This window comes from Cottoperca gobio, chromosome 16, assembly GCF_900634415.1.
Source record: "Cottoperca gobio chromosome 16, fCotGob3.1, whole genome shotgun sequence".
Taxonomy (NCBI): Eukaryota; Metazoa; Chordata; class Actinopteri; order Perciformes; family Bovichtidae; genus Cottoperca; species Cottoperca gobio.
In genome coordinates, this window is record NC_041370.1 from 4251584 (window position 1) to 4277078 (window position 25495).

Consider the following 25495-nt stretch of genomic DNA (forward strand, 5'->3'; position numbering starts at 1 on the left):
TCCATCTCTTCCCATCTGGATGTACATTTTTCCTGCTATCCCCCCCGAGTCTGCGAGGCGAGCCGCTTTCCACAGTATGTATGCAAATGAAGTTTGCAATGTTTACGTGTGTGTGTGTGTGTGTGTGTGGATGCACACTTGCTCCAGGTTAATCACAGAGTTGTGCAGTACACTGACTCTATAAAATAGCTGACTTTGACGTTCTTCTCCTCCATACCTCCCTCAGCAGACCCACAACTCTTCTCCCCCGTTCCCTCTCCGCCCCCATTCTTCTTCCCAGTATAAAATGATCACTCCATCTCTCTGAGGGAGCCACAGCTCTGCCAATCAAATCCAGTGCAAAGACTCCCTCTATAAATAATACATAATCCTTTACAAATCTTGCTCTCGTCTCTCTCATTACCTTCGTTCTATCGCTTTCTCCCGACCTCCTTTTTTTTTGAGCGAACCCCACCCCCCCAGCCTCCACTTAGTCCACAACTCATAATTGTCTCCTCCCGCTAATCTCCTTTTCACCATCTTCCCCCCTTCTCCTTTTATTTAAATCCACAGTCTCTCCATCCCTCTTCTCCCCACCTTCTCCCTGATCTAATCCTCGATTCCTCTTCCCTTCATCAGTCCCTTCCCCTTTCTTCCTGTCTTCTTCCTCCTTCCTCCTTATCTTTTATTGCATCGCTCATCATGCATCAGCGCTGTCCTAAAGATCCTCTCTCCTGGGCCTCAGGAGAATTGTTGCCTCTCTCTCTCTCTCTCTCTCTCTCTCTCTCTCTCTCTCTCTCTCTCTCTCTCTCTCTCTCTCTCTCTCTCTCTCTCTCTCTCTCTCTCTCTCTCTCTCTCTCTCTCTCTCTCTCTCTCTCTCTCTCTCTCTCTCTAGCTGCTGTGTCTTCACTCCTGTCCTCCTTCCTTCTCTGTCTTTAAGTCCCACCCCACCCCTGCTATAGATTCTTTCCAAGCTGCAGTAGGCTTTCATTCCCCTGCAATCTCTCTCTTTCTTTCTCTTTCTCTGAGTGGGAATCTTTTCCTGCCTCTCTGCTGGTCCCATCTCCGCACTCTCCTTCCCTAAATGTGATTTGTTCTGCAGCTCAAGTCTGCAGCGTAATCGCACTGTTTTTAGGAAAGGGAGCAAGGCAAAGACAGAAGAGGAGTGAATGGGACAAGAGGACAAAATAAATGATTGGAGCAGGAGACTAAATATCTCAGGCTTCTTCTCCCTCTTTCAACTTGTTCTTATACGTTTGCTGCTTTTATTGCCAGTTGTATAGCTCAGCCGTCTCTCCACAATCTCTTTCTCTTTCTGGCCGGAACTTCAGACCTTTGACCTACTTTGAGCACGGCACTGCTAATCAGCGCGGCACTGTCTCTGCTCACACTTGACCTCTCATTAGAAACATTTACCTTCTTTTATTTATATATTTCACATCCTCTGCTCCCCAGTCACACTGCCTCCATCCTCAGCATTGAAATCTGTTGTCTTCTTCCTCTCATCACCTTTTCCTTTTACATCCTCCCCTCCCCTCCCCGCTCCCGCATCGCTCGCTTTGACCTTCGCATCTTTATGTCTCTCTGGCCCTTTGGTGTATTTCAATCACCTCGTCCCTCTCTTATCCCATCCTCTCTTCTCCCCTCTCCCGCTGCACTGCATCTCCCAGAGAGCTCTCCTCTCCTCTTGTTCACCCATCCCATTACTTATTCCGCTCTCTTATTCACCTCTTCTTACCCTTCACAAACCACCATCATCCTCTCGCCCTCTTCTTCCTGTCTCCTCTCCCCTTCCCCCCCCCCCTGACAGTTAAAGCCAGTTCTCTCTATCTACTGTGTAGCGTTTTTTACGACCAGGGTCTGTCACAGCCCCAACAACAGTGCGACAATGGCCGCCACACGCACCCCAACCGCGGCTTAAAGGAAATTTACAGGGCTATTACGCGGCGGCTACCACACTGGGGATTCGCCACAGCCAACAGAACTGGTCCTAACACCCCTTCAAAATCCACCACATGGCTGCCTTCCCTTTAGTGCGTGTCTGTGGCACGCATGTGTGTATGCGATGCTGATGAATGTGTATGTGGGAGAGAGCAAATGTAGGGGCATATGCGTGAATTTTCAAAGCAAGAGTGTGTGTGTGCCCGTGTGTTGAATGTGTATGAGGGGATTTATGTGTGTGTGTGTGCACAGCCAAGGCTCTACACAAAACTGCCCTACTGGCATGAATTACATAACCGAGCTGACTGCCAAAACACAAACTCATTCTTCCTCTGTATCCCTCACTCCCTTATTGTCACCCCCGCCCAGCATCCCCCCCCCCCCTCAACATCCGACAAAACACAATGTCCTTCTGTTGATCTAATATGCAAAAAAACCAAAAAAAAAACCAGAATTGAGATTTTGGCTGGCGCAGAGGAGAAGGTACTGTGCACAGCGGCACAACACTTGTTTACCAATGAGCAGAGGGGAAAGAACATCTCCCTGTATTAGATGCATAATAATAATAATAATGACAGGAGGTATTAATAGCACCTCTGCCACTGATCCCTCTCCACTTCATGTACTGCTTTTTCCTCACCACCCCTGCCTCGTGTTCAATCATTCTTATGACTCTTGGTTTCATATCTCGACCTCATGCAGTTCTTTTTGAGGTTTAGTCTCTCGTTTTATCTTTGTACCCCTCCTCTTCATCTCTGTCTTTCTTGTACACACAGAGACTGCGTTGTTCTCCATCTCCGTCTCGCTATTTCTCTTTTTCTGCCTCTGCTGCCGCCTCACATATGCAGTTTCTATGTGGCCAGATCATTCTTTCTTTGCGTCAGTCTGTCTCTCCTTCGATATATATTGGTCCCTTGCAATGTACTTTTTAGCCCCATTCTCTTTCTATTCGACAACCTCTCCATTTGGCTCACTATCTCTCCCACTGGGGTTCAACTTTCTTTTATTATGTTCTTCAGATGAGAGCAGAGAAAAAGGTTTCAGTCACTCTAATATCTCTTTTTCTCTTCGTTCCCTTAAAGTCTTCTGGTCCATTCCCCCGTACCGTTACCTCCTGGGCATATGCTCCCGTCTTCTCTCTATTCTTAATCTTAATAACCAATTCTAACTTAATTACCAGCATTTTGAACAATTCATTTAAAGCTCTCATTTTCGTGATTCCATCGCGAGCTGTTCCTCCCTTGGTCACGTGCCGGGCACTGGATCTCATTCTGTATCAATTTACACCAATCATGGTAGTATCGCATACACAGTTGTGTTCTCTTTTTACTTAACGAAGGCATCACATTACAACATTTAGAGATGTTTCTGCAGGGACTTCAATTAAAAGAACAAGGAGCTTGTGCTTACACCACATTGCCACATCCTGCCTGTAATATGCTACACGTGTGTGCATGTGAACATTACAATAGCTTGTTTTCCCCCCCGGACTTATTTGGTGTCGTGACGTGAGTTTCCTTCCAGAATCGATACTGCACGTCTCATTTAATCTGTATAGGTGCATGCACATGTGGGTGTTGATGTGTGCAAGACTTACGAGTGGTGCAGAGCAGGACCAGGACAAGGCTGCGCAGGACCAGAGAGAAGGGTGCAGGGAGGAGGCGACAGAGGACAGAGCTCCGGAGAGGCCTCATTGTGTATTGAGAAGCTGTGTGTGTGTATGTTTGAGCGTGTTGATGTGTGGATGTGCACGTTTGATCAATGGCTCCTCTGTGACCCTGCCTGCACTGCTACAGACAAACTAGCCCACAAACACACACACACACACACACACACACTCGGCTTTGTTCTCAACTGCAATGCTGCAGACACGGGCACACGCTAACTGCCCAGCTTTACTTCAGTGCAATCAGACAGAAGATGTTGTTTGAGGACAACATTTAAAGAAAGGACTCTTATGTGCTACGCTGGAACACAACACATGCAAAGAAACTGCCTTAGCTGCAAAGTCACATAGAACTGAATTGTAGCCAGGGTCTGCACGCAGTGCACTAGACCTCAGGGCGCTAACAGAGCTAGTGATTTAGACCCTATATCACAATGCACACAGAGAGGAGCTTAGAGCAACAACAAGTTCCACTGTTGACTTCAGCACCTTAGAAGAAAGAACGTATGACATGCATTGTCTTAAATCCGTACAGTGCAGAGGCTTTGCCGCTACAAAGCAGTACAGGAGCTCAGTCCCATCTAAGCAAAACGACAACAAAGCGAACACTGCTAGACTACCTATTTTCTACCACTGCTCTGAGCCTCCTGAGACCAAAGCCCAAGACTCCTCGATCAATAAACCACAAAAACCAATACCAACAGTGACCGAAGTACACCTGCAACACTGTGTTTACCAGCAACGGTATTCAGCAATGGCAGCTGTGCAATTAACCAAATGAGGGGCAACCTAATTAGCTCATCACTGACTGTACGCTGCACTGCAGTGCCAAAGTTGGAGCTAAGCTAGTTCAGCCACACAATTAACCACAACAACACAGTGCTTGTGTCGGGTGGGTCAGACCACACCGCCCGAAGGAAGAGAAAACATCAATAATACAATATTTCAGTATGATACAGGCTGAGAAACACTTCTTCCAAAGCAAGTCAAGTGTATCTCTACTGATGTTGACTGAATGCTAACTTTTGAAATGGAGCTACCTACATTGCAGCACCCTCGAGGACAGAGAAATCTAGGGCAACAATGTTCACTCTTGAACACATTGTTTTTTAATGAGTCAAACAGGGTTTTCTGCACTTCTCACCCGACAAATCGGCAGAGAGAAGTCAATGTTCCTTTGAGCTATAACCAAACCGGCCGGGCCTCTGGAGAGAGATGGAGACACTATCTTACTACAACTCATCTGGAGATAGCTAAGGTTAAATAAAATCCATTGAGCTTGAGTGGCGCTCTATAAAGACAGAGAGTGGAAGTGCTTGCCCCGTGTAGAATAACCAACCTGCTCGGAGCACACAGCGCAGTCAGACGCTTTAGTTTCAGATATTACACGTCTTAGTTCGCTACTTTACCCCAGAGACTCGCACATTACTCTCTCAAGGTATCTGCCATTATTCGCTTGAATGCTAGAACTCTTTCAATACGCTATCATGTATACACTGTGGCGTAAACGGTCAGTGATTTTACATGGTAATTTTAGACTTCTCAGAATAATCACAGTCTATCAGACGGTGTAATCGTGCAGCATCGACCTGCCTAACTCTTCCTTTCCAACATGCTCCACCGGGTACACTCCAGACACACACTCACACACACACACACACACACACACACACTGATCTGAAAGTCTGCTGTGTTTAAGGTCCGGACAGAGTTCCGCTGATTGTCAGGATCCAACGCATCGCCGGTCTCTGGGAGTGTGTAGCTTTCGTATGTGTAAGTAATATGTGTGTGTTTGTAGTGCAGAGACAAAGCGTGATGAGCTGCACCACACACCTCACTGAGCACTATCTGATGGAATAAAGTGTGGGTGTCATCCTTAGATTACTGCACACTCTCTGTGCCACAGCACACACAATGAGTTCTAACGGCGATGGCCCTGACACTTCTGGCAAAGCAGAAAGTGGATCATCGCCAATCTCCCTTACAGCGCTGACTTCACCGGTCAACTGGCTGACGCTGAGAAAATGACTCTCTGTGTTGGTGTGCGCCCACAACTCAGGTCTGGCAGGTCGGGGGCCTGGCAGCAGACGGACTTGCAGTCTATTCACTCGTTCAAATTGATCTTCTTTAATTGTGTTTAGTTGATCCGTTCTGCCCTCTTTCTTCCTCCGCTTCGTCCAGTCCTCCTATCAATCCGTACGAGCTTGTTACTTCCTACAAGTGTGTCTCCTCCATTCGCTTCTCAAATTTCCTGTTGATCTACGAAAGTTGCTATAATCCCAATGTGGTTTCGCTGGCGAGCGCATCCATCTGCATTTGCGTTTCCTGTGTTCCGCTTGTTTATATAACCCCTGGCCACCCTCCCCTTGCTTAGAATGTGTGTGTGTGTGTGGGATCAGTGTCTGCATATTTTGCATACTATTTTGTGAAGGTTAGAGATGAGCGTGTGTGTGTGCGGATGGAATCAGCGACAATGCTTCTCTTTCAGGTCAAGCAACAGTGGCGGCGTGTGTGTCTGAATGTGCTCGTCTGTCCAGTGTTGTCCGAAGCAGAGTGTACATTTGGCTGTCTGTTTGGCCCTTTCACTATCTACTACACATTAATTTATCCCTGCAGGCACACACAGAGGCATCATAGTGCCTCTTTATGTTAAATGGCCGTTTTTATGACTGCAGGGATGCGTACGGCTGTCTGCTGACAAGAACTGTCTACATGTTTATGTGTGGCATTTGTAATTCAAAGTGGATGTGGATACAGCAGAAATGAACGTGACTGTGACTGCGTTATGAGTTATGCTGATGTGAACCTGGCTCAATAAAAGGTATCAGCCTCATATTTCTACACTGATGAAACAGATATCAGCGCTAACAGCGAGTCCAAGCTGTATATTTTTGTCATCAACGCGCCGTGCATACTGCAATTCCTTTGTTCGTGCTCATCGCCACATGCACTAACATTACTGCTATTGGCAATACAAGTGGCAGTGCGATGCCAATGGTGGTAACGACAGTAGACTGTGTCTGTGACTTTTATTGCCCTGTAAAATGTGAAAGGCAACACAAGTCTTGCTATTGTAATAGCGCCTCTTCTTATTCTTAATCAACCGATCGTAAACTATCACTTCTAATCTGCCACACGCTGTATTTACAAACGTCTTTACGCGTTCCATTTGAAACATGCTGTTCCCTATTATCAAGTCAAATAAAGTCACATTTATTTATCAAGCACTTTAAAAGCAAACAAACAGGGTCATCACAAAGTACTTTATAGAGCAACAAAGGGCATAATTACAGACAAGAAGAGGAACACATTGCAAACATTGCACGACTTAGCGAGAGTGTGTGTGTGTGTGTGTGTGTGTGTGTGTGTGTGTTAAAGTCCCTATGTGGGCAACCCCCTGATGGGTGTATTTGTTTTTGTCACAGTGTATGTGGAAGGAAGGGAGGTAATGGCAAATTGTGTCCCCTATGCCCCCTTCTTCTTTTTCTCTCCCTCTTTCTGTCTCTCTCTCTTTCTCCCCCCCCCCCCCCCTCTCTCTCTCTCCCGCTCATCCAAATCAAATTTTTAATGGGCTTCATTGGTGCCACCGTGGAATAAGTGTTGCCAAAGCACTTAAGGGGCTTAAGTCAGCGGCGTGCTTGAAAATATTAAGCACTCAAACAGCCTTACAAGGATCCCTGCCTGCTTAAGTATGCCAAGGAGGTCGTGCCAGCATTTAATACCATTGGTATTAAAGCGCTCCGACATGGGAGAGGAACAGAAATATAGATATATACAGTATGTACCACAAGTGGGAATAGATGGAGAGAGAGAGAGAGGCTGTTGGGAAGCACGGGAAAGGAGTTGGAGGCACACGGAGGGGAGACGAGGGATGGAGAGAGACTGACAGTGAGGCAAGGAAAAGAGTGCAACTAAAGACAAAGGACAAAGTGAAAAGTGTCTGAGAGACGCAAGAGAGGAGGGTAGAGGGAATTTGAAGAAATACAAAAAACAAGCAGTGTCGAAGGAGGAGAGATGCGAGGGAATCGGGCCAAGGTGTGGGAGGTAAGGGTTGATGGGATAGCTGTGAACCAGCAGCAGAGGGCTAATGCAGAGATTCTATCGGGAGGCTTATCCGAGATTAAATTTCTCTTTGTCCTTAAGGCGCTTCTTGGATAAGCGGAAGTGTTGAATTTATTTCTTATGTCTCCCTTGAGGTTGTGCGGGCGAGTGGGTTGGGAGAATGTGTGTGTGTGTGTGTGTGTTGTGGGGGCTACATGTATATGTGTCTGTGTAGGCGTCATTCTTGAGGGTTTATTAGCTGGCAAAGTGTGAAGGAGTGCATATGTTCCTGAAAGGTAAAGATAAATCAAACGAACACCCACCCCCCCCCCCCCCAAGGGTGTATCAGCACAAGTGAACATCTAAGTATTTAGTGTGCTCACATAAACATGTGGACTCATACATATAGATGGTCATGAATATAGATTGTGTATATTCTTGAGTGCAATTCAAACAAGTTTTCTTTTTATAAAGTTTTATTTTGTCCCAGACTACAACAAAGTGGAATCACTCGTAGGGGAAGTATTATCTGAACTGTCCTGATGGAGTAATCTCCTCGGGGGCTCGCTCCAGTGTAAACATAATACACACGACGAGTGTTAAAGATACTGCAAAACGAAAGATTTCTTACACTATCTGTACGTTTTACCAGGAGAACATCAGAAATACCGAATTACAGGCATTTATTTTCTTATTTAAACACCGATCTTGACCCAGGTGTGAGTGCGTTCACATGGGGGGGGGGGGGGGGGGGTCGGTGTGGCCCCTCTGCTCTCCTTCCCCCTCTCGCCTTTCTGATTTCTTGTTCGTCTGACTGTGTGTTAATAGCTGGCCTCGAGCCACGCACTAATCCAACTGGGTTTGCTGTGAACTCTCTAATTAGAAAAGTCACAGCTCCTCGATCTATGGACACTATCAGTGACTGCATTTTGTGGAGGCACGGCTCAGACTACTTCCTGCTCACCTCACGCTCCTGGGCAACGGGGGATCGATACGGCCAAATCATTTAGGTATATTTCAAACGACACCACCCGTATTCCTTCACACTACATATAGGATTACAAAGTTGTCTTTATTTTGCAGTCTGTTGATACATACGAGTCAATAAGGTTCACATCGCGACATGTTTCCCGATGTGAATGCACAAACAAGGCAGTGTGTGTTTTTCATATACGCCCACTTTGCTTCACCTCTCTCTGCAGTGAACCAGGAGATTAAACTCACTCGCTGGCAGACAACACACTTGGCACTGGTGTTTCACCGGTTTCACAGGGTTGGAAAAGGAAGACAATTGAGGCGATGTGGTAGCCGTTGTAGACATCCTATTATTAGTCTCATCCCAATATGCATTTACCACATGTACCGACTGTGACTTATGGAGTTAACGAGTGTACCTTATTCCCTCAGAGTTTGGAGAATAACCGTGCAAGCATTTCAGAAGGAAACACTCCAGTGACAGACTGCAGAAAGCGAACGTGGAGAACGCTACTGATGGCTGGAGCTAGAAGAAGTTGAAGGAGCCAGTAAAGCTCTCTACTGCGATAGAAATGCTCCTCATTTGACTAAAATGTGACTCCCTCAGATGCTTTCATCCTGAAAGTCTTGGGGCTGTACATGAATGTGAGCCAGAGTTTCAAATTTGCAATTTGTCTCTCCACAACACATTCTGGGGAATCTTCTTCTTTAGAGCCAGTGCGGACAAAAAAACCTCTCAGGTCAAAACGCGAAGAGATTAAACAACTTGGCTATCCAAGCACAGGATCAGGTTTATATTCGTACACCACAAGAACAGAACACAAAGTCCTGATCTCGTGTCAAAGTCCTGTGCTTTGTTTGCCCCACTATCTGTCCTTCCCTCCTCCCCTGTTACTTCGCTATATAAAACTTCCTGGACTGGAAAAACCTCGTCACTAAATGTAATCCCGGTAGCAATTACTTTTCCCTACGAAACGTAATTGGCAAAACAAATTAGTAAATGTGTTTCGCAGGAGGCAGGTTGCATTGTGAATGACTGAGGAGACAGCTGCTGTTCGGGGGCCCGAAACTATGACTTTTTCTTTTTTTTAGCAATAGCACCTTTAGTTTGAACAGAGTACAGTTGCAAATAGTTATCGCAGCAGGCGCACAGGTTGTGTGTGAAAGGGGCTTCAGAAAAGTCTTTCCTTGTAACACCAGCAGCCAAAGATTGAAGGTAGCTGCAGGTTTCTCTCATTTGCTCAGATAAAGAGAACGGCGGGACACGAGGCGTTAGGCTCAGTATATACACCAACAGGGCCGGACGCTTCTCTAATGCAGGCATGACACTTAAATGTACTCTTGGCCCCTGCTGTTCGTATTCATGCATTCATAGAAAGACACACAGTTTAAGTATGACTAGGCATTACAGGCATATTATATTATGCAGAGGCATGCAAGCCCCCCCTCCGATGGGATGCAACAGAACGCTAAGCTCAGTCATCCCTTATTCAGTAAGATAAATGCAAACAGTGTTACCTGCCAAGTTGAGAACATACCGCCTGAGCTTCCTAATGAGTGTTTCTGTGTGCGCTGTGAGCCACATGCTTCACAGCTACCTGCTGGGAGTAACACCCATTATCCATGTGGCATCGTACCTCCCAGTGACAGGCCACGACTCTCTGCTCACTGTTGTCTCTGCTGCAGTGCGTGTCAGTCTCTCGTCTTTGAGTTACACGTGTGCACACTCTTTTGTCCCCCGATGCGCGTGTGACAGATCACTGTACCTATATATGCTTGCACCCGTTCACTCTCTCGCTCTTGACTTTCCAGGTATACGTGTGTGTGTGTGTGTGTGTGTGTGTGTGTGTGACGTGTGTTTGATGTGCACATCAACCTGTCGAGGCTGCAGCTTCTGTTCTGCAGGAGGATGCTTTGTGTGTTTCGGTGTAGCTGGAAGCGGGATCTGGACCAGGTTAGCGGTGCGCTGTCGTAGGCATAGTGCGGGTGACTACAATTGAGTGGCTATGTGCCACCTCGCCGGGGGGGGGGGTACCCTGCTAACCGCCTTGCCCCCATTCCGCCAATTCACAAACGCCTAACAAAGGGATAATTTCTCCTTCGCATGATATAATCTTTCCTTTCACCCAGAGCCTCAATGGAACCCTTTATGGCTTTTTTATCACATCTCTTCTTCCCCTCCCTACATCTCTTTCTGTCAGTTGCTTCCCCGACCCCTCCCTGCACGTCTGTCTCTCTCCCTGTTTGCCCTCTCTCGGCCTCTGTTGCTTTTTTCTTTTCCTTGCTCTACTCTTCTCTCCCTCTGACCTTACAGAGGGTCTTTGAACTGAAGTCACTCTAGTTACTCTTTCTCCTTTTCTTTCTCTCTCTCTCTCTCTGGAGGAAAATCACACACTCATCAGTTTGCCGGCTCTGTTCCTGACGAGCAGGCTCGCAAGGAGAATATTAACGAAGCTCCTCAGCCAATTAACACCTAAAGCACATAACAACCTTTTATGCCAGCAGACACACTCGCATGCATGTGCGCGCACACTCGCACGTACGTGCCGCATGAGCACAGACACACTACCGCAATACACCAAATGCACACCATTCGGCCTCAACACACCTACTCACACGAGCAAAGAGGTTCACATAAACAGAAACGCACACTAATAGATTGTGCTGATGAGTGTGGGAGTAGAAGGAGGGGGACATTTATAGGAACAAGGGGAAGTAATGTAGAGAGAAAGGAGATGCAAACAAAGTGATGAGCAGCAGGGAGGGAGGGAGACGGAGAGAGATGTGAGCAGAGAGGGAGGGACGGAAAGATTGTGAGAGCGACGAGAAAGACAGATTTATGGAGTGTGAAGAAAGGCATAAAGAAAAAGGGGGAAATGAGTGAGAGAAGGTTAACGTGGCTTGGCTGCTCCTGACATGGTTCATGCTCATTTAAAAGGTTTAACAGTGGGTCGGTGCACACCTACACACACGCATTGGACACTGACATACACATAGTTATCTCCGTCAAGACAACACAATGCATAAAACATGGTGCTCGAAAGGCCATTAGCAGTGAACCTTTACTCACACACACACATTTCTGGACACATGTGGGGCAGTATCATCGTATGCATAAAACATGGCGAGAGACGGCGGGAGCAGAGGCTGTAAGGGAGATAGGGAGAACACGTGCGAACGGACAAAAAGCGTATGGTAATGACCCGAATAACGAAAGGCTGCTGCGAGGGCTTGGAGAGTCGGAGACAGTGAGAGGGGGACAAGTGTGAATTTGATAAAGTAATGGTGAGGAGGGAGAGAGAGAAACTTCCCCTCACGGCCTGCTGCTTTTGGATTGAACGGCGTGCAAATGAAAAATCGAGATGAAATAATTAGACAGGCTGACTAGGAGCGCTCATCTAAATATGTAAATGCACTTCATTTGACTTTGATTTGCTCCACTGCTTTCCTATCACTCTACCACTTCTATCTCCCCCACTTTCTGCTTTCCATTCTCTCCCTCTCATCTGTTCCCATTCCATTTCATCTCTTTCTCCCCCCTCCCTCCCTCCCTCTCTCTCTCTCTCCCCCCTCCCTCCCTCTTCTCTCTCTGCATATTAAAGCAACAGCATGTTAATACACTGTAGGTATGTCAGCTCGATTATTCACTCTTTATGGACCTGCAGGAGTCAGAGAAAGAGAGTGTGTTTAATTACTTTGTTCACGCCTGTCTGACTCTGTGATGGGGTGTACATGTCTGTGCGCGGTTGTGCACACGGTGACATGTATATACGTGTACAGCCGTGGATACCTTTGGATTAGTGTGTTTTAATACAATCTTCACATGCCATTAAATTATTCCGGGCCATAAAGCAATCCCTGAAGTTCAGCAAGGATAATATGAGTTAGACAAATCAAGTGGGTATATCGGAAAGTGTGATTCCCCCTGAGATGTAGGTTTGCATACGTAACCACAGCGAGTGCTTGGATGGAGATACCTCCTTGAGCTTTTCCTAAAACTCCAGCCAGAGGGAAAATATTTAGAAACAGTGTTTGTCTTGTAACTTCAGTGTTCGCCTTTATCTCCTTCGCGAGGCTTCACTAATGCACGACATGTTGTGCAACAGCGGCGTGCATGCATTCATGAGTGTCCAGACACTTGCTTTGAGGACTTCTTACATGTAATAGTAAATGCACAATTACTCTTCCCCTCTATTGAGGAACAAAGGCGTCGGGATGCGCTGTGGAGGTCACCTACTGCTACATCTTACACTCCCACGACACAGACTGTGTGTGAGTGTGTGTGTGAGTGAGTGTGTGTGTGTGTTTGGTTCTCCCCAAACGGCCAATGTACCAGCTGTACAGACGAAACTACAGAAGCATCTCAGCCTCTGACTGATCCCCGTTTCATCTCTGTATGTTTATGAAGCAGATTCAAATCAAGTAAGTTCAAATCATTTGCTCAAGTTTAAACATTTCCGTCATGTCTTCGCCGCCACCAGAGATTTTGAGGGCTAATTGTGCCCACACGCATCTTTCCAATGACTTTGTATGCAAACACGCTTCCTCTAATCTTCGCCTTTCATTCTGTCTGAACACACCTTGTACATTCGCTTCACTACAGAGAGGATGATCTACTCTTTCAACCCCGTGTTGATTCAAATCAAACGGTGGCACTTGTAATCCCACAGCACGATGAGGAACAATGCTCGTTTGGAACGTCTCCTCCCGAAGCTGCCCATGTAGTTCACGTTCTAAGTCTGATAATTATAGTAACAGTTCACAGATCCTGTTCTAATTAAATGAATTGTGCATACATTCTAAACACGACTAGTTTCTGCACCTTGTAAACAAAACTGGCTGCAAAGCGCTGTGAAATTAAAATCTCCTCCATCTCTCAGACTTTTCAAGAGTTTTAATAATTGTGGGTTTTTTTTTTAAGTGTATGTTGACTGAACATGTTATTAAATTAGTTTGTGTCTTTTCATTTGAACTCGTATTTGCATTGGAGATCTTAAATTCTGTGTGTGTGTGTGTGTGTGTGTGTGTGTGTGTGTGTGTGTGTGTGTGTGTTATAGATTAGAAGTCACCGCAGAAAAAACGGCAGCTGCCCTTCGTAACGACAGTCTGTCACAGCTCGTCTCTAACCGCTCCTCCTCCTTCATCAGTCTGTCTCCTCTTCCTCCAGACCCGTCCTCCTCTCTTTAGCCCGACTTGTACCGAACACATCCCTCGCTGAGGACACTCACTTCCTGTTCCTTCCGAGGTGACTCCACCAGCAGTCTTCCTCATTTCACTTATTTGCGTTTCCTTTTTATATTATCACTCTGACAAATTGTGTAAATCTGTTTAGTTTCTTTCTTTTTTTTTACAGATTTTAACAAAAATAACAGTTTTTGTTTTAGTTTGGAGAGATCAGCATCATTACAACTTGAGCATATTGATCTATAATCTCCATCCATCCATCCATCCATCCATCGTCCAACCCTTATCCGGGGTCGGGTCGCGGGGGCAGCAGCTCCAGTAGTGAACCCCAGACTTCCCTTCTCCGGGCCACATCCTCCAGCTCTGACTGGGGGATCCTGAGGCGTTCCCAGTGAGGAGATATAATCTCTCCACCGAGTCCTAGGTCTTTCCCGGGGTCTCCTCCCAGCTGGACGTGCCTGGAACACCTCCCTAGGGAGGCGCCCAGGTGGCTCCTCACTAGATGAACCATAAAGGAGCAGCGGCTCTATATCTATTATCTATATACAGTAACTGTTATACATTATAATAATATATGTACTGTTTAATCACTCTGGTGCCACTTACATAATTGCTTTTGCATGTCTTTGTGCTCTACAGAAATGGTACTTGAGCATCCACCCACATTTGTAGCTTCTCCACATCCCAGTTAAACGATCAACGCAGACAAATGACTATCTCACTAATCGTGACACGTGATGAGGCTTCTAATTGTGCTTTAAGAGGCCAAGCTTGGCAAAATGGATTAAAGTAATGATCGCTGATTGAAAAAGCAAGTATGATTGATTGGATCAGAAAAGGTTTATCACTTTTATTCAGGCTATAACGTCCCAAGTCTCAACGTCTCGGGTCCTGGAACATGAACCGTCTGCTGTGATGCGATTCCTTTGCTGCTCTTGTTGTTTTGTGAAGCTTTGTTATTTTTTCTATTTTCATGTATTTCTCTGAGGAGAAAAACTAAAGGGTGACATTCTCTGTGTTCAAAGTTTGTTTATTAGCTAATGCAACGTCGCTCCCACACTAACACACACACACACACACACACACACTGCCCACAGACACACACACTGTACTAAACAGCCAGTGACACATATTCAAGGTACCGATCACTGCCTCCACACAAGTGACCCTGACACTGCACTGTTTTTATTCATGAGCCCTTTCCTCCTCTACAGCTCTAATTACCCTCAGGCTTTGTTTATTCATATATAATATGCCACCACAGGTTTACCTGCGTAATAAGTATTAATGCTCTCTTGAACTGGACCGAGCAATCAATCACTCCTGCGTGGGAATAATTAGGAAGATATATTCACAATGTATTGATCATACTTTTAATAAGCAGAGAGGATTAGATGTATGCACACACAAGGCCGACCTTAAAGGCTCTCGTCTCCGCTCTGTTTATTGTTTTTCAACTGGGCTTTGGGTCATTATTATTTATAATAAAGTGTGAAATGTGAAAAGATGTCAAATCTCTTCACCCGACATGTTTGCAAGAGCTGTCAATCACTCAGCACCACAGCCGGGGCCAAGAGGAGCAAAAGATGCTCCGTCCCTCTCATGCCAAAAAGTAAAAGAGACCATGTATCAATCCACCTAAGAGATTTCCTCTCCCTCGTTAATTGTACAGCGGGCGACTGCGTGCTGTTTGCCTTTAACAAGCAAATACTTGTTCAAACCGCTTTAACAAGCCAATAGTGCACAGTGCCTCGCCGAACACAGTGGATTCAACACACATGCACGCACACACACGCACGCACATTCCTCTATTTACTCCTGGAAGACTCAAAGTGGACGGAGGGTCTACAAAGCCACAGCAGAGGGATCAACCAAATGAGCCGGGAGTAGCTCGGAGCAATTAACCAGCTGGAATTTTATACACCTCTCGCCTCATCCACATTTCCATTCAGCTTCAATTCAACAGCACGGTTGGTTGTCTAGCTTCAGGGAACTCGGGGAGTTTGAGACCTTTTAAAGACCAGCCACAAGAAGAAGAATTAGACCACAACTAGCACGACTAATGCCTGTAACACCGCTGCCATCAGGCACACGTGAGCCTCCCAGTACACCTGTGGGTAATTCTAATGAAGAGAATAACACCCCCAGCAGGGGACTAAATTAAGCTGCGGAAGTCACAAACAGGCCTAATAAGGCACTATGTGGGGCCCGCAAACCCACACACAGATTCCCAGCTGTGTGTGGTATACAGTAGATAGAAGGGTTCCAGTTAACGGAGGAAACCTTTCATTACTGAACGCATGTTTGCATAAGTAAACTTCAGCTCACGGTTTGGTAATAGTAGTTATTGCTTTGCTCAGCCTGCAGGAGGCTATCACACTGACACACACACACACACACACACACACACACACACACACACACACACACACACACGCACACACACGCACACACACGCACACACACACACACACACACACGTTGCGGCGGGTGCTTTCTCCACACCCAGTTGCTTATACTAACATCCATCGCCTAGCGACCACCTATCAGGAAACACACTCACCTCCGGACCAGAGTTGCCGGACCCTGACAGTCAGCCAATCAGGTGAGTTGCTCTCCTGGGAAACACTCCTGCGATCACGAGGGAGGGGGGAGTGTGGAGCGTAATAAGGCTTCAGTGTCACCAGAACACACCATCCTCTCTCTGTTTCTCTGTCACTCTGTTTCTTTTGACACAGTTATTGATGTCAAAGGCCTCAAATGTCATTCTAGCAAACACTACTCCTCTCTCTATTTCTTTGTTTGAGGCACTCTATGACTTTAAAACTCAATTCTGTAGATATACTGCAGCTACACCTAGTATCTGAGAACTCTGTTTTCTATCATGACGCTCACAGACAGATTAGAGAAAGATGAAGGATTGCATACGGGTGCAATGTGCAGGTTATACATATATTTATGCCTTCTGTCTTTAGTCTACATTTCAAGACATTTGCATTAAGATTTCAATTTCCTTGACATCTTCTTGTTTTGCAGACTTCATCTTGTCAAATCTCTTGAAACTTGCTTTGCATCCCGAATAACAAAAGATGCCTCAAACAACAAGACACGGCTGTAACGATATTTTAGATTGTGACAGCGTTTGTATTGCAACATGTTTCGAGAGGGATTATGTGCCGCCAGAGAATTTAATTTCTTCTCCATGTCAGGTGATTGACAGTAAGCGGAGCACAATGTAACGCAGTGATATGAAAGCACTCAACCTGGGGACTCTCTGGCACAATGAGATAATGATAAAACAGAACTCTAACAAGACCAAATCAAGGTTTCGTTTTTTTTTACTGTGATGGATTTTCTGTCTTTGGCAATTTTCAAGTCTGTTGCAAGTTGTTTTTCAAGCGGAGTAAAATTGCCAACAAAAAATGGCATCTTCTGTTCCTGGCTCTTTAAATACACCACTGGGGGAAACTATAAAGAAGACAGGCACACACTTAAACAAACAACAATATTATCCGTTAACAATCAAACTGAAATGATCGACTTTAGGACCGCTGAGCCCAAAAGAACTCACTTCAGCCTCACCTCACTGAATAACAAACTGGGCTCTCGCTGGTTACAGTCGGATCTGCCGTTGGACTGAATGTGTGTCAGGATCTGGTCAGGCTCTGTACAGATGTCGGGTTATAATTATCGGACATGTTTGACATCATTGCGGAGCTTCACGGTGTTTGAATTGAATCGCTCACTCTACCAGATAAATGCAGGCTGACCACTGGCCCGCTCAAGCCTGTGATCCAATTGTCCAGGTGAGCAAATCTGCTGTAAATCAGCCTGATAATCCTCTGGCGCACGCCCAGACTTACTATATCTTTGTTTTACAGCCTCTCTCTCCCATTATTCTGGGGGCGTCCAGGGTTTTGGGCACACACACACCCTGTTCATATTCTGTAAAGACAATGGTAGGGGACTAGCAGATGGGGCATGTCCAAAATGTGGATGGACAAGAAGCTCTCATGGTCGAATAATCAGCAGGAAAGATGAGAATGTACATAAACATGGAGAGACGTTCACTTAAAAACTCCAAAAGGTGCATTTTGTTATGTTGCATGCACAACTTACAGCGAGTGGAAGTTAAAGACTGCACAGTTAATAATACATTAGTTTAAATCTCATCACTTATGGATGAATGTTGGATGAATGAGTTTCCAGTTACAATTAAAAAAGTGTTTTGAATTCGCTGCAGCGACCACGACCAGCACGTTCTCCATTGATATATATAAAAAATAATAATAACCACTTATAATTTAACCAGGAGGAACATTGAGGATAGGATTACATTTTTTTTATTATGTTCCCACGTCATCATTTCAGGCAGCGGGAAACACAGAAGCGGTCTCGCTGCATCCCTTCCTCTGCCCCCCCTCTGTCCGTCTGTCCCTGCGCCTCAGCTGCGACCCTTCCATCATTCCTATCTCTCCCTGGTGTGCTGTGCTTTTTCGCCTCATCGCTTCACCAGCCCCCCTTCCTCTCTGCTCCCCCCTCCCCTTTTTCTTTTCCTCTCTCTCCCTCTGTTGTTGTGTTTAATACCCTACACTCTCTTCCTGCTCCCCCCCCACCCCCCATCGTGCTACCTCTCCTTGACTCCATCCTGTTTCTCTCACTGCCACTCCCTCCTTCCCCGCCCCTGTCATCACGCATCATGCCATTTCATGTCCGTTTGTCACGTTCTGCTTCTTGCTGGGTGGTCATAATCTGTTCCACGATCTCTCCGTCTTTCTTCGTGTGTGTCCTGTCTCGTCCACATGACGCACCACGCTTTCATCGCTGTCCTCGTCTCTCTCTGTCTCACAGGTGTTGATGCGTGTAGCGTCCACATCTGATACATGTCTGTACACTGCTTGTTTGGTGCTCATTATTTTTCTTTCAAAGAAAATTATTTAGGTTTTTTTTTTTTTTTTTATAAAAAGAGAAAATATATGAAAAAAACAAAATGCAGAACTCTTGGTGGACACTGGATAATAAAAACTGCATTTGCAGAATCCATATTTTTGTATTCTCTCTGTTTATTACTTCCAGGGCCTGTTGGGGGGCTCACCACAGCATATTCAGCTGCTTGTGCATGTTCACTGGAAGAAGAAGCATATCCTGATTTGACTTTGCCACAGGACAAACCTCGCTTTACTTTAAACTGCAGTAGACAGTTTTCTCTCTGGCAGCTGGAAACAGTGAAACTTTTTTGTGCGTGGGAGCATAACATTCAATAGGAAGTCAGTTTAAACGGAACTGGTGTGTTCCTTTCAATAAAACTCTGGCTGTTTTCTTCTGTGAAAATCATTAAGAACTGACACTGGTGTGTGTGTGTGTGTGTGTGTGTGTGTGTGTGTGTGTGTGTGTTTTCCCGGAATCTAATTGTTATGGTCCTTATGTCCGGCAGTTGTTGGGGTGAACACTGGAGCAGAGTTCAAAGAAAGGACAGGAGAGGGGAGGGGCTAAATGACACACACAGACACACACACACACAGACAAAGACACAGACACACACACACACACACACACACACAGACACAGACACAGCTTATCAGTTTCAGTTCTTAATGTGTGGCTTCTATATTAGAGCACAGGGATTATAGCCGCACACAGATGAAATGTTACAATGTATTAGAGCCTTTAGAGACATACACTCATGCACAGGGAGCAGCAAATGCACATTAAAATAACTAATATCCCTGCGTGGAGTGAACACACACACACACACACGCACACCAAAACAAAAAAGCACTTTGATAATGTCACAGCCCTCAGGCCAAAATTGTCCCCAAGAGATCAACTCCCAGCATATTAAGATTTGTGTGTGTGTGTGTGTGTGTGTGTGTGTGTGTGTGTGTGTGTGTGTGGCCAGCAGTGATGAAAGCTGCCTGCGGTGACAAGACAAGCCTCACCACGACTCCAAACACACCCTGGAGGACTGTAGACACTCGGCCGCTCATGGAGGAATGAAGGAGGAATGAAAGCGGGATAGAGGGACAGATGAGGAGGAGAAGAAAAGGGAAAGAGCATGCGAATGAGAGGTGGACGCCGACGAGGGAGACATACAAATGGAGACAGTGCTCGACTGAGAAGGAGAGACTAAGGAGAGGTAATTTGTGATGACAGAATGGGAAAAGGAAAACACAGATGTAGCAAGAGCCAGAGAGAGAGAGAGAGAGAGAGAGAGAGAGAGAGAGAGAGAGAGAGAGAGGAGAGAGAGAGGAAGAGACGGAGAGAGAGAGAGAGAGAGAGAGAGAGAGAGAGAGAGACAGAGAGAGAGAGAGAAGAGAGAGAGAAAGAGAGAGATAGAAGAAGATTTGGGGTGCTATATGGCAGGAGAGATATGCAAAGTGATGGATAAGAACACACAGAAACAAGAAAAGATGAAAGGCGTCAGAGAGAAGATGGAGGGAATCTTCATCAGAGGGGAAGAAGAGGTAGAAGATTATTTATCCAAACCCTGAGGGGAGGGAGAAAAGAAACAGAGCGCAGGGGACGCAGTGTACAAGAAAGCAAGCACAAGGGAAGAGCAAAGGATGAACATGAGCAATGAGAGGAGCTGAAGAGGAGCTGCCTTTTGAAAGCTATTTGGTCCTGAGACCCCATTAATTCAGCCCGCATTTAGCTCTCCCTGTGAAGTGCTTTGGTAACAATGGATTCATCAAGCAGCCGGGATGATTTGAATTTAACTCCAGGAAGGGAGAAGGGAATGTCTGAGTGGTGGCAGAGATGCAGTTAGCGGACGGAGAGGAGGGACGGGCCGAGTGCGTGTCGCTCCTTCATTGTGCCGAGGGCCATTCATCGTGAAAAGATGCTCATGGGAAGGGTGGGGTGTCAACTCATATTGTCCCCAAAGATGAGCGAGTTATTGTTTATTCACCAGTCCAGTGCGGACACAAAGGGAGGCGGGGGGGAGATAAGAGCGCCTTTTGTGTGTATGTGCGTACGATTATGTGAGTAAGTGTGTGTGTGTGTGTGTGTGTGTGAGAGAGAGTGCAAATCAAGCGATGTATTCCCTTTAAGTACAAGTGTGTGTATGTGGGCAGAATCAAACAAGTGGAAGGAAGATGTAGCGTGACTGCTTCCGATGGAAAATCTAAATAATTACATGCAATTTATTCCCTTGAACATCATGTTTGAATGTCATCCGGGGAAGTTTCACTGCGATCACGTGCACGGAGAGCGACGGCTGCATTTTCAGCAGGCCACACATTTTTGACATTCCCTATTCGCTACATAATTGACTACCCACTCCTCCTCTGCATCATTTCCATTATTCCCCCGCTCATCTCCCTCTGCTGGGATTATTTACCATTTACAGTACGCCGCTCCATCGTCTGTCACTTCTGTCTCCTGCTCGTCCCTCGTTCCCTCCCTCCCATGTCACTCGTCAAACACTGAGGTCATTGTGAGCTGTGGAATAACAGCAGACAAAAGCCTTCTCTTCCCATCTTTCCCCTCCTCTATTGTCTTCCTCTTCTCTACTTTTCCCTGCTCCTATACTTATCTTCACCCCTTATCTTAGTTCACCCCCGTATTTTCATTTCCCTTCACATTCGCACAAGTTGTCGTGGGTCCTGCGGCAAAGAGACTCCGATCACCGCTGTTTACAGTAAATGAGGTCCTTTTGTGAAGAGACGGCTCAGAGAGGGTTCGGGTAATAGAGAGTGAAGAGACACATGGGTATAGAATGCAAATGAGCTGCTGATTATGCACCAGAGAACCCTCTAAGTCGCAGACGGATTACGGCGATGACGGTCCCCTGGGTACGGAGCTTTGGAGGTCAAGTGACCACACAGATGTGGACGTCTTTATTTGTCCATATTGCAGGGTGTCACTACGGAGCAGAAGACCTGCTGTAACCGTACAGAGAGCCTGAGGGGGGCAAACACGCAGCAACTCTTTGAAGGTGTCACAATGGTTTCTTTCTTTTGGGAAACTTCAAAGAGAATAGTTATTTCTTCAGTTCCTCAGAAGACTTTTTGTTTTGTGGCTTTTTCCACTCTGTAATGTGAAGTCTTGCTGTCGATTCACACAGACGCTGGAATGGATTCAATCAATCCAGAGTCTAGATGAAGTAAAGCAGGGGTGTCAAACACGCGGCCCGGGGCCAAAACCGGCACGCCAAAAGGGTCCAGTCCGGCCCGCGGGATGACTTTGCAAAGTGTAAAAAATGAGTTGTTTTGATCATAAAGTAAAATATTGTTCCAGATACCTGCGACAAAATGTGTTGTAGATACACTGTGATCTGTAAATGCACATGTGTCAATGATAAACTAATTATATTGTTGAAATGTCACCTTTATTTCTTAAGAAATGTCAGGTTGTTCATAAGGTTTTGTAAAAAGATAAAGTTTGAACACTAAAACGAAGGGAAGAATTTGGAGTTGTGGTTATTTACAGGTTATCATGCTGTGGTGTTACTGGTCCGGCCCACTTGAGATCACATTGTGCTGAATGTGGCCCCTGAACTAACACGAGTTTGACACCCCTGATTTAGACAGAGCCGTTTTTAAAACCACAGACGCAACAACAACATCAATAGAGCTTCTGTTCCATACATTAATCGAAGCTGATTTGGCTGTCAGGCCGACCTCCAATTTATTTCTCATCATTGGGTTCTGTTACGTCAGCCTATCGTCAGTCTTTGTTGACCCACACACACACACACACACACACACACACACACACTGTCTCTGTGACACAAACAGAATTCAGAAAACCCCAGAGGACGTTGGTGCATGAAAAGGCTCTCCTCCAAATGGCTCATGTATTCAGCCCGTGTTCCCGGTGGATCTGCCCTATATTGACAGAGCAGAATGGCGAAGGGCCTTTTGTCAAAGCACGAGACAAAACAGAGGGACACAGTTCTCACACTACCTGAATGACACACCAAATAATACATCACTGCGTCCCTCTCTCTTCAAAAAGGGCCAATTTCTCTCAACTGTGGCTATGATCTCATTATGTATGAGGCCAATGTGAAGTTGCATTTAAAACCCTCTAAAAGGTGAAGACACAGCACATACTTGGAGGGGAATAGAGCGGCGTCTGAAATATGGATGCGACTAGAGAATAATATCAATGCGGATACCACGGTGAAAGTGAAAAGTGCTGAAGAAGCAGTGAAGTGTTATTCTTACCGAGAGCTTTTATCCAACTTGTCAACCTTGAGAGCCATCCAAATATATATGTGTGTGTGTGTGTGTGTGTGTGTATTTTCAAATATAATTCTCTTTTGCTGCCTTTACTTATTGCTAACATTTTATATAAGAAAGGGTTACATTAGCTGGTAAGGTACTATATAAGGTCAAATGTATTTGTGTAGCATCTTTATATAATCCGTGTCACAAAGTACCCTTCAAGGCAATAACGCAAAACAAATGACAAAGACAGACTTCACGCCGACTGACACGGTCATTGATAAAAGGCCACTCTGCACAAATGGATGCTCAGACGCACTTCACAAGAGTCTGACCGAGATAAAGGCAATAAGAAGGCAGTGGAGACTCACTGATGCTGCGACGTAACAACAGTGCAAGTACACATATCAGCGGGGGCCTGATTGCAGAGAGACATACGGGGTTTTTTTAAACAGAATCTTAAAAATCAACATTGAATTTCACCAGCATTCAGTGACAAAACTAAAAAATCAATAATAATAATAATAATAATAATAATAATAATAATAATAATAATAATAATAATAGGGGCGATATGCACCCTGCAGGATGATTCTGCATAAACTGAACCAGCTGGATCTTCTGAAGGGCCGACAGCCAAGACAGACCAAAGCATATCAAATCAATTAGTTGTTTTGGAGCACAATAGGCTGTAGTGTGGAAGAAATACGAGGATGGATGAAGAACGAAGTGAGTAAAAAGTTATACAAATATAAAAGTTGCTACTGGTTATTTTTGAATTAATCAATAGTTGGGCTCAGCGCTACCTTACATGATCAGAAATACTTGTGTTTCTTTTCAGTTAAGCTGGAAGGAACTATACAATCCTTATCAGCGGTCGTGCAGTCCTGTAGCACAGCTGATATGCTGCTAATGAGTCTCATCTGCATATCACAGAAACACTGTTGACTGTCGGGGTGGCTGGAATTGTTGTTGTGGCACTAATGTAGAGCAAATAAAATGCCTCTTACAAAAATACAAGTTAACTGTCGACTACTGGTGGCACTTTGGAGTCCTCATTTTGTTTGTATCCTTCACACAACACACACACACACACACACACACACACACACAGACACAGTTTGTGGGCGTTGATATGCTAAGTAGCATAGCATCCACAACTAGTGCAAATTGATGCAAAAACATGCAGGTTTCAAAATATTCCAAGAATGCATTATGAGGAAGGGAATGGATTCCACACGCGTGTTCCCGTCGACCTGAAGAGGATACACAAGGAAACACTAAATGTAAGCATGCGTTTGTATGCACAGGCTCAAACTAAAGTGTCTGTTTAACATGAAACAAATCAACCTGAGCTCAATAACCTTTTTTTTTTCCCCCCTTAATGTAAAGTGTTATTGGAGGGAAATTGCCAAGGAGGAGGACGTTCTTCCCGTTATATTTTCGGGGCACTTTCCTCATTTGCAGCTGATGGCCAAAGTGAACTGGAGGGGAGCGGCTGAGGCTGTGAGGTGGGAGGGAAGGACAGTGGGTGGGGAAGGAAAGTGGTGCTGCGCTGATGGGACTTTTATGATGTCCTGTGTTGCTGGAGCGTGGAGCTGCGAGAGGATGGATAAGGGCCAAGAGAAAGGAGTGTCAGCAAGGCTTCTGGAAGGATACGCTTCAGAGTAACGCCTGGTGGGTTTGGAGGGCTTAACAGAGTGGGACAAAGACAGTCTAACTGTGTAAGTGTGTGTGTGTGTGTGTGTGTGTGTGTGTGTGTGTGTGTGTGTGTGTGTGTGTGTTGTTCTTACCATTAGTTTTATACATTCTGAATGAGAAAGTTATTTCCTTGAAAGTTTTTTGCTTGGGTTATGTCTTTAAGTTAGAAGCACCATGTTAGTTATGTACAAAGTAATGTTTTAAGTCAAAAGGGAACATTTCAATAAGTAATTGACTGCAGATCTGAGTGGGACAGACGTTGGGGCTGAACATAAGGCAGGAATGAGCACAGAAGAAGAACTAATTATTATTTTTTAAATCTCGTAACAGCTCTTTGTGTGAAATTGACTTGACTTGAGTCATTTGTGTATTTGGAAGAAACGTAATCATGCCTCCACACACTTGACACAACAAGGTGCCGTGTGTCCCTCTTCACCCGCGGACACGAGGCGAGGAGACGGTTAACCCCCTCGCTCCTCTGGATGAGAATCGAAATAAATAGAAATAAAAATGTACAACTTTATATTCATGTAAATGAGTCACTTAAGACGTGATAGTTTCTCATTTCTTTTTCGTTTTAGGAAGAGGCCATTATTACAATGGTGACAAACTATCCAATCACACTGTGCAGCAGTCCTTGACATTGCTGGCACATTACAAAGTTCTGCGTGTACAAAAGGAGCCAGAATCATGCCCTGTGACACTTCTCTCCCATCAGAGATGTGGGATGTGAAACATCTGTGTCAATCTATCATCATTTTGCTATTACAGTCTTGGAAGCCAGATGAGAGAACATCGTGCTCTTTGAAAGTTATGAAGCTTCAAAGTTATACATGAT

At 45.4% G+C, this 25495-nt stretch overlaps 1 protein-coding gene across 4 annotated transcripts in view; it reads right to left on the bottom strand.

Annotated features, from left to right (window-relative positions):
- cadm4 (cell adhesion molecule 4) overlaps positions 1-25495 on the bottom strand; it is a 114157-nt gene that overhangs the window by 32582 nt on the left and 56080 nt on the right. Inside the window, exon 1 of one of the 4 annotated variants that reach the window (XM_029450676.1) lies at positions 3518-5891. The exons of 1 other annotated variant lie outside the window; for it this stretch is intronic. In XM_029450676.1, the coding sequence (XP_029306536.1) occupies positions 3518-3614 (97 nt within the window). In that variant the 5' untranslated portion in view covers positions 3615-5891. Of the gene's footprint in view, positions 1-3517; positions 5892-25495 lie in introns of those variants that run through there. 2 more of the 4 variants (XM_029450674.1, XM_029450677.1) reach the window with 2 other exon arrangements.